Here is a 15,370-nt window from a genome sequence, read left to right on the forward strand (position 1 = left end):
CCCAGGTGATTTTTATGCAACTGGAGTTTAAAAACTGATACTCTGTCCTTAGTAAATATTCAGATATTTATTGATGACAATGAACCACCCAGATAACCAACCTATACAGGCATATTATACAGGAGCCAGCTTGAAGGGTATCTCACTTGCCAAATCTGGCCCCTGGGTTTTTATTCATAATTAGAAAGGCCATTCCAAGACAATAAAGGAATTCATTTATGTTGTCAACTTTGCTTTTATGGTTTTATTTTCTACACTTAAATCTTTGATTTACATAAGTACTTATCCTGATATATATGAGATATAAATCCAACTATAGCTTTTTCCAAATGGCTATCCAACTCTATTAAGACCACTTATCTCACTAGTGAGATACCACCTTTAATACAAACTAAATTCCATATGCATTTAATTTTATTTCCGGAATTTTTATTTTGTTTCACTGGTCCTTCTATTTACATGACAAAATCATAGAGTTCTATGTCTGATGTTCAGTGATATGTTTTGATATCTAATATATCAAGTCCTTCTTCTTTGTTCTTCCTAAGAGGCATATTGCTTTTCTTGCTTGTTTCCCTTTTCATATGAATTTTAAGATTAACTTGGCCAGTACCAGGGGAAAAATGTACATCTTTTTTATTTGGATCATGTTAAATTTATAAATTAACCTAGAAAGAATTGACATGTTTATAATGCTGAGTTTTGTGTCAGAAAAATGCTATGTCTTCCTTGTTTTTTCAAGTCTACTTTTGTGTCTTTCAGAAGCATTTTCAAGTTTTTATCTGTAAGTCTTTCACATCTCTTAGTAGGTTTATTTTGGGTATTTTATTTTTGTTGGTATTGTGAATAGTCTTCTCTTCCATTCCATCTCCTAACTGGCTGTTGTTTGCACATATGAAAAAACATTGATTTCTATATATTGCTTGTGTGCATGCTAAGTTGTTTCAGTCGGATCCGACTCTTTGAGACCCTATGGACCACAGACCACCAGGCTTCTCTGTTCATGGGATTCTGCAGGCGAGAATACTGGAGTGGGCTGCCATTTCCTCCTCCAGGGGATCTTCCCTACACAGGGATTAAATTCGTGTCTCTTATATCTCCTGCACTGGCAGGAGGGTTCTTTACAACTAGCACCACCTGGGAAGCCTTCTGTATATTGTTTACCTTGCTGAATTTTCCTGTTGTATATACTAAGTTTTTCAGACAGTTACATTGAGTTTTCCAAGTGCCTATTATCTGCAAAGAGAGATGATTTTATTGCCTACTTTCTATTTACTTTACCTCCAATTTTTTCATTTGTATAATTGCTTTGATTAGTACCTCCAATACAATATTAATTAGTAGTGGTGACACAGCGAGCATTGTTTTGTTTCTGATTTTAGTTAAAATACATATTTGTGTTTCTCTAATAAGTATGTGTAGCTGAGCTGGACATATGTGATCATGTTACAGAAGTATCTATTGATTACTATTTTATGACTTTAAAAAAATTAATTAGCTGTGTTAATTCTTGTCAAATGCCTTTTCTGAATATATGGAGGTGATCGTATGAACTTTCTTTGAGATAGCTTCACATTTCAAAAACTCTGCTTCTTAGCTGTGTAATCTCCTCATAGTCTAAAATTAGAATATGGGAGGATAAATAGGCAGAGCCAGAGGAGTTTTAGGGCACTGAAACTACTCTGTATGATACTATAATGGTAGATACATGTCATTATAAATTTACCTGGACTCATAAACTGTACAACACCAAGAGTGAAATATAAACTGTGGATTTGGAGCTATCATGATGTGTCAGTGGAGGCTCATCAGTTGTTGGGAGATGCTGATATTGGGGTAGGCTGTGAACATTTGGGGACAGGGGATATATGGGAAATATCCATACCTTCCCCTCAATCTTGCTATGAACCTTATATTGTACCAAAAATACTTATCTTAATTTTTTTTTTAATTGAGGAGAATTCCCTAGTGGTCCAGTGTTTTAGAGTCCACACTTTCATTGCAGGGAGCCCAAGTTTGATCCTTGGTCAGGGAACTAGATCCCACGTGCCACAGTGAAGTTCAAAGATACCCCATGCCACAACGGAGACCAGGCACAGCCAAAGAAATGCATAAATAGATAAAAATAATTTTTTTAAAAAATACAAACTGAAAAGATTTATTCCAATTAATTATTTGTCCTTTGACTTGGCAAGTTCTTTTGTCACCAAAAAATTTTTTCTTCCTGTATCTACACATATAATAATTTATAATATTAGATTTCCTAAAAAGTTAATCTTGCATTCCTAAAATAAATCCACTTGCTATGACGGAGTATTCTTTTAATATCCAATAATTTTGGTTTTGGCATCAATATATGATAAGAGTGTGGAAGTTTCCTTCTTCATCTATGCTCTGGAATACTTTAAATAGCACTGACAATCTGCCCTCTAATGGTTTAGTGGAACTGCCTTTGGTATTGTCTGAACCTGGTGTTTTTGTGGAGCTAGCTCTGACAATTTTTCTATTTCATCTATGGAAATTGTTCTAATTAGTTTCTCTCCCCTACTTTCTTTTGGTCTTCTTTGATGTTATTTTTCCTCCTTAAAGCAATGGCTTAATTCATTATTTTTCATTCTTCCTTTTTTGATATAATTTTTTAAGGGCAATCATTTTGATTTTTGAATGACATTTTAAAAATTAAGAGAAGCCAAATCAATTCTAACATTAAATTTTGACTAAAGGAACTGACCTCAAAACCAAATATTGGAATTTTCTGACCTTTTCTTTAGCACTTACCTTGAAAAGAATCTAATTTAGCTTTAATCAGCATTCTTAACCTTGCCACTTCTTGCCTTTTCAGTTCATCAAGTTTTGTCCTCACGTGGTGACTTACTAAATCCAGTTCTTTGCTTAGCCTCCCACTCTGTTAACAAAAATGATAAATTAATGTTATCTATTCCATTTCACTTTTAGATAAGATACAATATATCTAAAATAGGGTTATGATAACATAGTGATAAATGCTTTGACTAATTGAGATAAATTTGATATTACAAACAACATTTCTTTCAGAAGAAATTCAGTTTGTAACTCTAAATTAAGGCATCTAAAAGCCATAATTAAAGCAAAAACAAGAAACTCAAAAAGTAACTTAAATTGTAAAATGGTACAGCCACTTTGGAAAACAATTTGACAATTCCTCAAAAAGTTAAACACTGAGTTACCATATGATTCTGCAAATCCATTCCTAGATATATACCTAAAGAATGGAAACATATGTTCACATAAAGTCTTAAATATGAATGTTCACAGCAGCATTTTTCACACTAGCCAAAAACGTAGAAATAACCCAAATGTCCATCAACTGATAAATTGATAAAATATGGAATAGCCATATAATGATATATACCAATACATGCTACAATATGCTGAACACTGAAACCACTATGCTAAGTCAAAGAAGCCAGGCAAAAAAGGCCAAATTTTATATAATTCCACTCATATGAAATGTCCAGAACCGGCAAAACCACAGAGATAGAAAGTAGATTAATGTTGGCCAGGGGCTGAGGAGAGGAAAGGGGGAGAGATTGCTTAATGGATACAGGGTTTCATTTTAGAGGAAACAAAATTATTCTAAAATTAGATAATAGTGATGGTTATATAACTGTACATATATCAAAACCATGGCACTGTACACTTTAAAGGGGAAAATTTTATGGTATTTTAATTATATTTTGATAAGCTTTTTTAAGTAACATAACTTCCTTAAGCTTTAGTCATTTCATATATTAAAAACATCAAAATTCATCTTTTTTAGGTTGTCTCCTTTTATTACTTTTTTCATAGATGAATATATACATGCTTCAAAATTTAGGAAACAAAATAGTTAGTGGTTTACTTTCTCTTGTTATAAATGCATTTGCAATCATAAACTGCAAGTCTAACTAGCAATCAGGCACACAAACCCTTCAGGATTGAGTCAAGGGGGCCTGCTGAGGAAAGGAAAGGAAAGAAAGTCCACAAGGGAGACCAAGAAAGAATGTTCAGAGTGGGGAAAGGGGACCAAGAGAATAGTCTGTTACAGAAGCAAAAAGAGTAGTATATATCAAGGAGAGATGGTCACTGTTATTGATAAAACAATAGTTCTCAAGGAGAAGCACCAAGGTCACTTGGGAACCTCAGGTCCGCAGGCCCTAGACTTACTGAATCATAAAGTCGGGAGGTGGGGCCCAGAAATCCGTTTTAACAATTTAACATTTTGAGAATCACTGAGATAAAATAAAGGAGTCCAGTAAGAAGAGGAATAGAATGTGTGCATTAGATCTGGCAATTAAGAAGTCATGACATCCTTCACAAAAGCACACTCAGGGAAGTGGCCCAGGCAATGCCATGATCCTCCCAGTTAGCAATGCTTGGTAAGCAAAGAAAGGTAGCATGAGTCGCCTTTCAAAATGCTTAGCTGAAAAGGAAAGGACAACTTCTAACTTTTTTTCCAGTTTTTCCTGAGAAAAGAGGAATTGCCTAGCTGTTTGTAATGATTCTGTTGGGTTGGGTTTTGTTGTCTAGTTTTACTCATTTCTTTTTCCTTAAATAACTGTTTAACTTACTCCATTTTGTCTCCCCCCTTACCTGATACAACCCCATAAAGAAAAGGACCTGACTGTGAAAGGGAGACAGTTATAAAAGTATTTCCATACCAAATAAGACAAGCTAGTTGCCTTCTTTTCCCTGGTTATCTCTATACAGTAACTCCCATTATCCACATTTTTGTTAGCCCTCAAATAATGCTCTTAGTCCTAAGTGAAGTATTGTAGATAAGAGACACTGAAAGCTCTATATTAGATATCATTCATCCCAGGAAATTAGTTCCATAGCTCAAATAAATTTTTCAAGGAAACACAGGATTATTCAGGGAATTGTGGGTATTATCTAAGGGAAATAAGTCAGGCAGAGAAAGAAAAAATGCTGCCTGACGTATGTGGAATCTAAAAAAACAGAACAAACCAACTAGACCCAATGAAAAACAGACATATACAGAGAATAAATTGGTGGTTGCCAGAGTGGAGGGAGGTTGGGGAAGAAATGAAATGGGTGAAGGGGATCAAGAGGTACAAACTCCCAGATATAAAATAAATAAGCCTTGGGGATGTAATATACTACATGGGGTGTGCAGTCAATAATATTGTATTAATTTTGTGTGGTGACAGATGGTTACTAGACCTATTGTGGTCATTATTTCCCAAAGTATACAAATGTCAAATCACCATGTTCTAAACATTAAACTAATATAATACCATATGTCAAATATATGTCCATTTTTAAAAAAAAGTAATTCTAAAATAAAATAAAGATAATTCAAGGGAATTATTGGCATAAGGCTGTTACCATTCTCCCAGAAAAGTTCACAGCTTCCAAGAGGAAAGCTGTGAACTAAAAGCCACACACAGACTCTGATAGTAGCCACAACCTTATGTAGGTCAGACTTTCAAAAGGGGCCCAGACCAGGGATAGAAACTAAAATAAGAAGGATGCTTGATCCAGAATGTTTCCTTCAAATGAAGTTCTCTAATTCCGATTCTAGAAACAGCTGAGATAATTTTTTAGGAAAGTTAAAAACAGATAAAAATAACATAAAAAAAGCCAATAAAACTATCTTGAGAGATATAACTGAAAGTTTAAAATTAAATCATTGGATTTTTTTTTTTTTTACTTCTGACTCTAAGATAAACCAAATTAAATGGATTCATTATTACCCTTCAAGGATGGGCTTCCCTAGTGGCTCAGACGGTAAAGAATCTCCCTGCAAGGCAAGAGACCTGGGTTCAGTCCCTGGATCAAGAAGATCCCATGGAGATGGAATGGCAATCCACTCCAGTATTCTTGCCTGGAGAGCCCCATGGACAGAGGAGTCTGGCAGGCTGTTGTCCATGGGGTCACAAAGAGTCGGACACAACTGAGAGACTACACTTTCACTTTCACCCTTCAAGGATGGGCTTGAAAAGAATCTCTCATGTCAGATCTTGTTTTTTACAACCTCTTTTCTTTATTATGAGTACTAAGGAGAGGTCTAGGACTAAGATAATGTCTAATAAATGGGTTTCTTAGGACAGAGGCAAATTAAACCTCCCCTATTGAGATAAGATATGGGCCATCACATCCTCTATTAATCTGGATCTGATTAAACACCAGAACTAAACTTATTCTAAACCTTTGAATAGCTTCCTGCTGGCCTCCCATCATGTTTCGAGTCTCTTACCATGATGTACAAGACCCTCTGTCATCTAGCCCATGATTCCTTCCAACCTCATCTTTAGGCCAATCATGGCCTCCACTTCCCAGGCTAGCTTCTCCTAGGTTCCTATATATCTCCTGCACCTTGGCCTGGGATGCCTCCCAGTCTTTCTCCTTTTCTCAGCCACATCTTTAAGCAATAGTCATAATCTCTAGGAAGAAAGATGACCCATCTTCCCTCACTGCTTTATACTGAATTAGGTGTCCAATCTTATATCTCCAAAATACATTATACACTTATCGTATATTCATTGTAGTAATATTTTTCTTGGTATTAGTCTCCCTTGAGTTCTTTAAGGGCTGCAAATGAGACTCATCTTTGTAATCCCAATACTTAGCTCAGTGTCTGGCATGCTTAAATATTTCTCAAACAATTATTTAATTACATTTACCTTTATTTCCTCTATGTCTGCTTTCTGGAGCTTTTCTCTGAAATGACTATCTGTTTCCAGCACATCAATCACTTGCTTGAGGTATTCATCATAATAAAGTCCAGTATCCTTCAAATTAAGAAACAAACAATAACTCTTCTGAAAGTTTTTCCTTCCCTGTACCTAAAGATCTCAATCCTAAAAAACAAAACAAACAAAAAAATGTCTAGAAAAATGGTATTGAGACAAACCTACTTTGACAGTTTGGGCAGTCAAAGTTAAAAAACTATTTCTCAAATGAAGAACGTTGTATCAGAACCAATGTCAAGTTTTTCCTATGTAAAAGCCAACTTTCTATATTACTTAGACAATGTAGACTTAACCAATAATATTAAAATTATTGACTTTACCCCATTGTCACCTGTCTCCTTCACTGTTATCTGTCTCTGAATATAGTGTTTTCCTGGCTGGTTATCTCCATCTTGGAAATGTATTATGGCTAATTCTCTTATATACTATCTAATATACTAATTAGATATATATATCTAGTATAACTACATTAAATAAATTTTGTCTATTATTAAACAACAACATATACTTATTCATTATACTTTTTACTACTTTTTGAAAAATAGTTCCTAAATTTCCAATTTTATAAGTAATAAATTTATTTAAAATTCTTCCCACAAGGTTATCTTTGTCATTTCACTTACTGGTGGTTCTATCTTTGCACTGTCCACAGGCTGAGCAGTTTTTACTTTTGTCTTGTCTATGTCTATAGGCACGGCTTCAAGAGCAGTAAGTGCACACGTAACCAAGAAAAAACAACATTGTGGAAGGATAGTCCTCCACTTCATCTGAAATAAAGGTACAATTATATTAAAGTTCTGAAAAAACATTTTCAAACTATATATATATACCACATTACCACATTAATACCACATTAATAATACCACAATTAGTAATATACTCAATTTTAGGGAACTTAATTCTAGGAATTAAGAATTCTAGGAATCCTAGAATTCTAAGAAAGGGGTTAAGAATAGATTATAACATCAAAAATAATGCTTAAAGTAGATCACTAAGGAAAATCAGGAAAGAAATGCTTTTCTGCTAAGATCAAAAAGACAAGCAAACAAAATTTTAAAGTTTAAACTTCTTATATAAGAAAACATTTGGTTAATTTAAAAAGCTTCAAATAAAGATGGTAACGAGGAAGCCAATTTTTAAAAAAACAAATAGCCCAAGTTTAAGAAAGGGAGAGGGGAAAACTATATATTTTTTCTCAATTAAAATACTAAAGAGCCAAAATTACTTCTGGATATGATATTTAAATTAGCTTTGATCTAATTTTGAAAGTAATTTGCTCTATGAACATAAATTGATTTAAAAAGACAAATAACTGGCTACAAATATTCTCTTAACCTTACCAGACATTATTTTATCATAGCCACTGTTGATGAACAACAGTTCAGTCATTAGATCATGTCCAACTCTTTGCGACCCCAGCAGCGTGCCAGGTTTCCCTGCCCTTCACTATCTCCTGGAGTTTGATCAAACTCATGTCCATTAAGTCAGTGATGGCATCCAACCATCTCATCCTCTGCTGCCCTCTTCTCCTCCCACATATAACAAAGTTCTTTTTGGTCAATAATTTTTCAAATAAATAGGTCAATAAAATATCAAGCAGGATGTAACAGGGTTGAAGCAAAAGAGTAACAACTAGTGCTGGTCCCACAATATTATTCAAATCTTGGGGATCCCTGATGTTCCAGTAGTTAAGAATCCACCTTGCAAGGCAGGGGACATCATTTCAATCCCTGGTCCAGGAAGATCCCACATGCCACTGGGCAGCTAAGCCTATGTGCCACAACTACTGAGCAACTACTGAAGCCTGTATGCCTAGAGACTGTGCCCCGCAACCAGACAGCCACAACAATGAGAAGTCCAAGCACAACTAGAGAGCGACCCCTGCTCTCCAGATAGAGAAAGCCTGCGCACAGCAACCAAGAGCCAGTGCAGCCAAAAATAAACAAATAAATTTTTTTTTTAATTGTTCAAATCTTGCTTATTAATTTTCTACTTCATAAGGATATTTGTAGCTCCAGAGGATCTACTACAAGAATTAGAATGAATGAAAAGCTCATACTTAATTTATTTGATACACATAGACTGATAATAGGATCCAAGTCAAAAATAATGGTCTGACTGTCAATCTGGAATATGCATTATTTAATTCAGAGACTTCCAAACTTAGCTGGCCGTGGACTTTTTTTTAAGTAACATGTCTTTATCCACAGAACACAGTTTGGAAGAATACACTGCCTCATTTTCACCACAACCCTAGGTAGTATATAGCAGTGACTCATTTTACAGATGAAGAAATTTTTAATGGAAATAATTCACTCACACAGCATTGTCTTGAATTAACAAAATCACTAGAATTCACATTTTAGTGCTATTTCTAGTATATCAAAATTTTTAGCATCATTATTGAGATACAATTCACTTGCTATAAAATTCTCCTATCTAAGGTACAGGATTTGTCTATTCTATAAAGATGCTACTCAAAGTTTAGTTCTCAAACTTAGAGGATAAAATCATCTGGGAGCTTGTTGGAAATGCAAATTCTCAGGTTGCACCCAAGACTTCTAGAGCCAGAATCTCTGGGGTGGGACCCTGGAATCTGATTTAACAAACATTCCAAGTGATCCTTACATATGTATCTCAAGTCCAAGACTTAATCTTCTCTAGGACACTAGTCCTTCAACACGACTGTTGTGAGTAAATGTCACTTATAATGAAATGTTTGGGACATACTGGCTCAATGAAGTTTAATATGTTCCCATCTTCGTAAGACTTTGAGGACTTGTGATGGGCTACTCGGCGTTAGGAATCTCTAACAGAAGGATGATTTGTTTTTCCACAGAATCTTTTCCTGGCCGTGAATCACCTCCTCTTCTCACGACGATTTTTTATGATAACAAAGGTTTATTTCTCATTCATGCTTCATGCCCACTAGAGGTATATGTTTTGCCTTTGTTCTTTTGAGATATAATTTACATGCTATAAAACTTACCCTTTCCAATCACACAATTCAGTGGTTTTTAGTATATTCCCAAGGCTGTCCGATTATCAACATAATCCAATTTTAGAACATTTTCATCATGTCAAAAAGAAACCACATACCTATTAGCAGTCACTCCCCATTTCCCCTATTCTCTCAGTCTGTGGCAACCACAAATCTTTCAGTCTATATAGATTTGCCTACTCTGGACATTTTATATAAACGGAATCATATAACATATGGCCTTTTCTATATCTGGCTTTTTTCATTTATCATTATGCTAAACATTGTAACATGTAACGTGAATCAGCACTTCATTTTTTTTTTTTTAACAGCTGAATAGATATTCTACTGTATGGATATTCTACATTTTGTTTATCAGTTCATCAGTTGATGAAAATTTGGGTTATTTCTGCTTTCTTTTTTTTTATTAAAGATTATAATAAATGGTCTCCTTTTTTGTTGTTGCTTTAAAATTTTATTTATTTATTTATTTATTTATTTATCGGCCACACTCAATATTTGCTGCTACAAGTGGGCTTTCTCTAGTGGCAAGGAGTGGGGGTTCCTCTTCATTGCGATGCACAGGCTTCTCATTGTGATGGCTTCCCTTGCTGCAGGGCACAGGTTCTAGGCTCCAGGGCTCAGTAGTTGCGGCTCTCAGGCCCTAGAGCATGGGCTTAGTAGTTGTGGCACACAGGTTTAGTTGCTCCACAGCATGTGGAATCTTCCCAGACCAGGAATCGAGCTCGTACCTCCTGTACTGGCAGGCAGATTCTTAGCTACCGCACCACCAGGGAAGTCCTACTTCTACTTTTTTTGGCTAGTATGAATAATACTACTATGAATATTTATGTTCCAGTTACTGTGTTTGACGCAACAACTTGAATTCTTTTTGTTGCATATCTAGGAGGAGAATTGCTAGATCAATTCTGTAACTCCATTTATAATTTCTTGAGGAACTGCCAAACTGTTTTTCATGGCAGCTATATCTTTTCCCACTACCACCAGCACTATACAAGGGCTCCAACTTCTACATCCTCGCTAACACATGCTATTTATTGTCTATCTTTTATTACAGCCATACTGGGTGTGAAGCAGTATCTTATTGTGAGTTTGATTTGCATTTGATTGGCTACTTATGTTGACCATCTTTTCAAGTATTTATTAGCTATACCTTTTACCTTTTAAAAAATTAATTTAAGAAGTGCGAGTTAGTTTTTTTTTTAATTCTGAATTGAAATTTTTGTTTACCTTTGCAAGTCCCCTATGCCACTGTAAACAGGTTGACCAATCTAATGGCTATTAGACAACACTAGAGTTTTAAGTGTAATCACGACTGAAAGCCCAAGTTAACTGCTCAAGTCAATTTTGATGTCTTCTACATATACTTCTGGGGCTTAATTGAGTCTCAATGGCCCCTAACATGGTACACATATAGTTAGCAAATGAATAATTGCTAAAATGATTTGGGCATGCGTGCTAAGTTGCTTCAGTCATGTCCGACTCTTTGTGACCCTATGGACTGTAGACCACTAGGCTCCTCTGTCCATGGGATTCTCCAGGCAAGAATACTGGAGTGGGTCGCGATGTCCTCCTCCAGGGACTCTTCCCCACCCAGGGACAGAACCTGCATCTCCTGCAGCTTCTGCGCTGCAGCCAGGTGCTTTACTGCTAAGCCACCAGGGAAGCTCAAAATGATTTGAATCGTCTCTACCATGTGCATGTGGAAAGTCAGCTCAGTGATACACCTCCATAACTTCATTCTGCAAACCCCACCAGGAACTGTGACTGCTATCACTTGATACAGTCAATCCAGAGTTTAAAAGACCCTTTCACACAGACTCCTTCCTCCACCCTGGGTTCATCTCCAACGTTCCTCAGGCTCTCCTTTTCCCACCATACAACACATACATTAGTAAACAGTTCTGCTTAGCAACTGGAAGCTATGTTGCATGCTGTTAAATATGCCCTTTTTTATAGTGTTCACCTTTACTTCAATACACAATAGAAGCCTGAGAGTAATAAAAATAAACCTTAGTTAAATACAGTCTTGGAAGTGGAATCGCTTCACCAATTTGTCATTTCTACTCTGTCATTCTTCTTTCAAGTCTACCATAAAATGAAGAGAGTCAGGGAGGAATGTGTTTGTGTATATGAAAATGTCTGTGCACATGCGTCCTGATAGCATCTCAAAGTGACGAAAAGTCTCTGAGCATCTGCTCTAAAATAGTGGATGAGTTTATGGTGCATAAACATTTAACTGAGTCCTATGCTTATTATAAATAACAACAGAAACCATCTATTGAGTGTCTACTACGTACTTCCCTGGTGACTCAGCTGGTAAGGAGTCCTCCTGCAAAGTGGGAGACCTGGGTTTGATCCCTGGGTTGGGAAGCTCCCCTGGAGAAAGGAACGGCTACCCACTCCAGTATTCTGGCCTGGAGAATTCCATGGACTTTATAGTCCATGTGGTCACAAAGAGTCAGACACGACTGAGCAACTTTCACACACACACACACACACACACACACACACACACACACTATGTACTAATCAGTATGCTAAATTTTTTTATTACATTAATTTAATTCTTACAATGGCCCTGTGAAATAAATACTATTATTCTCATTTTAAAGTACAGGAATCTGAAACATATCAGTTAAAAAATTTGAACTGGGTCACATGGCAGTAAGTGGTAGATCCAGAGTTTGGACCTAGGAGTAACTGACTCCAAAGCCTATGTCTGCTTTTAAGCAGTGATTCTCAAAGTGTGGTGGTCCCTGAGCCAGCAGCACCAGCACCACTTGGGAATTTGTTAGAAATGCAAATTATCAGGGCTTACTCCAGATCATCTAAATCAAAGAATCTTTGAGGGAGGTGGGGGGTGAGGGGTGCAAAGTCTTTTTTAACAAGCTTTATAGGTGGTTCTGAAGCAGCTAACATTTGAAAACATACTGTTTCCCTTAGCTCTGTTATTCACAAACCTCCTCTGCAATGAGAGACAAAGAGAATGCTTATCTGAAAAGTAAATTTGGATCCTCAAGGAAAAGAAAAAGGGATGATACTACCACGTGTAAAATAGACAGCTAGTGGGAAGATGCTCTCTAATACGGGGAGCTCAGCTTGGTGCTCTGTGATGATCTAGAGGGATGAGACAGGGGAGGTGGGAGGTCAAGGGGAAGGGAATGCGTGCATGCTAAATCACTTCGGTCGTGTCTCTCTTTGCAACCCCATGGGCGGTAGCCCACCAGGCTCCTCTGTCTATGGAATTTTCCAGGCAAGAATACTGGAGTGGGTTGCCATTTCCTTCTCCAGGGGATCTTCATGACCCAGGGATCAAACCCCACATCTCTTAAGTCTCCTGCATTGGCAGGCAGGTTCTTTACCACTAGCAGGAAGTAGAAGGCTCAAAAGGGAGGGGGGGGATATATGTATACATATAACTGATCCATTTTGTAGTACAGCAGAAACTAACACAATATTGTAAAGCAATTATACTCTAATTTTTTAAAAAGGTGTTATACCTAAGAAGAGTAAGGCAAGTTAAATTTAGATGTATACACTATCCACTTGCTGTGTGATCATAGGGTCAGCCAATTAACTTTCCCCACTTGTTTCCTCATTTTTTTTAATAATGAATTTTTTAAAGGAGAATTCAATTAGACCTCAGTATTATTTATACTCTTAGATTCTATTATTAGTTAATTCCATTGAATAAAGTGTAGATCTTTTCTGCTACATTATCAGAAATACTAATAAAATTGTTTGTACTCACACCAATTGTAAGAAATTATCAAGCTATATGATTTATAAATGCCTTTAAACCAAACACTGCTTATTCAGCCAGCTGAAAACGACCTTGGTAGATCAAATAGAAGATTTAGGTGGTGGGATACAAAGAACACAAAAATCAACTACCAATAAAATTTCCTGTCTAGATATAGTAAAAATGAAGTATAGCCAGGAACGCCTCACACTTTGGATAGAGTGTGAGACACTGTACACTTTTTAAAGAGTGAATTTTAAGATATGTGAATCATACTTCAACTTTTTTTAAAGTAATGAAAAATAGAGCAAAACACCTGAGCTTGTAAAAGAAATGTGAACATTATAAAAGGAACAATTACAATTTGCAAGCATAATTTACTATAAAAGTATGTATGTTTTAAAATTAGCTAAGCTCTATAACTCTTCATAATTATTCAGTTTTTACATTCTTAATCACTTTTGTCTAGATAAAATGACTATTATCCTACTAGAAAAGTGAAAAGCTTGCACTATAATTTTGGGTTTATCTGTTTTTCCTTATAATTCTGTCCATTTTCCTTTAAATATTTTGAGGCTGTGTTTTTAAATGTACACAAACAAGATTGGATGTGAGTCTGAGTGAACTCTGGGAGTTGGTGATGGACAGGGAGGCCTGGCATGCTGCGATTCATGGGGTCGCAGAGAGTTGGACACGACTGAGTGCCTGAACTGAACTGAAACAAGATTTTCTAGGTTTCTGGTAGATTTAATCTTTTTCACACTTGAGTGACCTTTATATCCTAATTTGCCTTAAGGTCTATTTTGATAGTTTTTAAACCAGTTTTCTTTTGATTAGTGTATAGATACACATACATACCCACACACAAACATTCTCACATGCTTTCTTAAAATTCAGCAGAACAATCTTTCCAACTAGAATATTTTCTCTGTTTATATTTAATCAAAGTACTGACAATGTACTTAATTCCTCAGTTTAACACCTCAGAAACCAGTGTTTTTCAGTTAATAGAACATTAAAAAGTGGTTGACTAAGTGGCAGTAGCAACATAATCTTTACTGCCAACACATACATGAACTTTATTATAGCTATTCCTACTGCCATTACTTTAGACTGAGTTTTTGCATTTTTGGTCTCTCACAAATTGAATTTAATTGCCATTTAATACATCTTCAAAAGGATTAAATTATGATTTGGCATTAAAATGAAAGGCTATTTGGGGGAGTTCCCTGGTGGCCTGGTTTGACCAGTCAATCCTAAAAGAAATCAATCCTGAATATTCTTTGGAAGGACTGATGCTAAAGCTGAAGCTCCAATTCTTTGGTCACTTGATGCAAAGAGTCAACTCACGGGAAAAGACCCTGATGCTGCGAAAGATTGAAGGCAGAAGAAGGGGACGACAGAGGATTAGATGGTTGGATGGCATCACCAATTCAATGGACATGAGTTTGAGCAAAATCTGGGAGATAGTGAAGGACAGGGAAGCCTGGCGTGCTGCAGACCATGCCTTCACAAAGAGGACACAACTAAGCAACTGAACAACAACAACGACAACTGGTGGCCTAGTGATTAGGATTTTGGGCTTTCACTGCCCAGCGTCAATCCTTGTTCAGGAAACAAGATGCCACAAGCCTTCTGGCCAAAAAAAAAAAAAAAAAAAGAAAGAAAGAAAAAGCTATTTTGTAAACTTAGAAATGAAGTAGCTGATACTAGTAAAGCAAATATTTGATGTTAAAGGAATAACTGCAACTCTACACTTTCTTGTAAAGGAACATCTAAGTGTTTCACCTGACTACAGACAGGAAGATACCCACAAATAGACAAAACTACCTTACATTTTGAGATATAACAAGATTATTTATAAACAGCCAAACAACGCAAATGAAGGCA

At 36.1% G+C, this 15,370-nt stretch overlaps 1 protein-coding gene across 2 annotated transcripts in view; it reads right to left on the reverse strand.

Moving 5' to 3' along the window:
• The window catches only part of NUCB2 (nucleobindin 2), a 42,113-nt gene that overhangs the window by 16,270 nt on the left and 10,473 nt on the right, over positions 1-15,370 (reverse strand). For both annotated transcript variants that reach the window (XM_040258288.1, XM_040258289.1), the window contains 3 exons: positions 7,358-7,501; positions 6,666-6,773; positions 2,779-2,905 (listed from right to left, as the gene is read on the reverse strand). In XM_040258288.1, the coding sequence (XP_040114222.1) occupies positions 2,779-2,905; positions 6,666-6,773; positions 7,358-7,501 (379 nt within the window). The remainder of the gene's footprint in view (positions 1-2,778; positions 2,906-6,665; positions 6,774-7,357; positions 7,502-15,370) is intronic.

The sequence above is a fragment of the Oryx dammah genome, unplaced genomic scaffold, assembly GCF_014754425.2.
Source record: "Oryx dammah isolate SB20612 unplaced genomic scaffold, SCBI_Odam_1.1 HiC_scaffold_17, whole genome shotgun sequence".
NCBI classification, from domain to species: Eukaryota; Metazoa; Chordata; class Mammalia; order Artiodactyla; family Bovidae; genus Oryx; species Oryx dammah.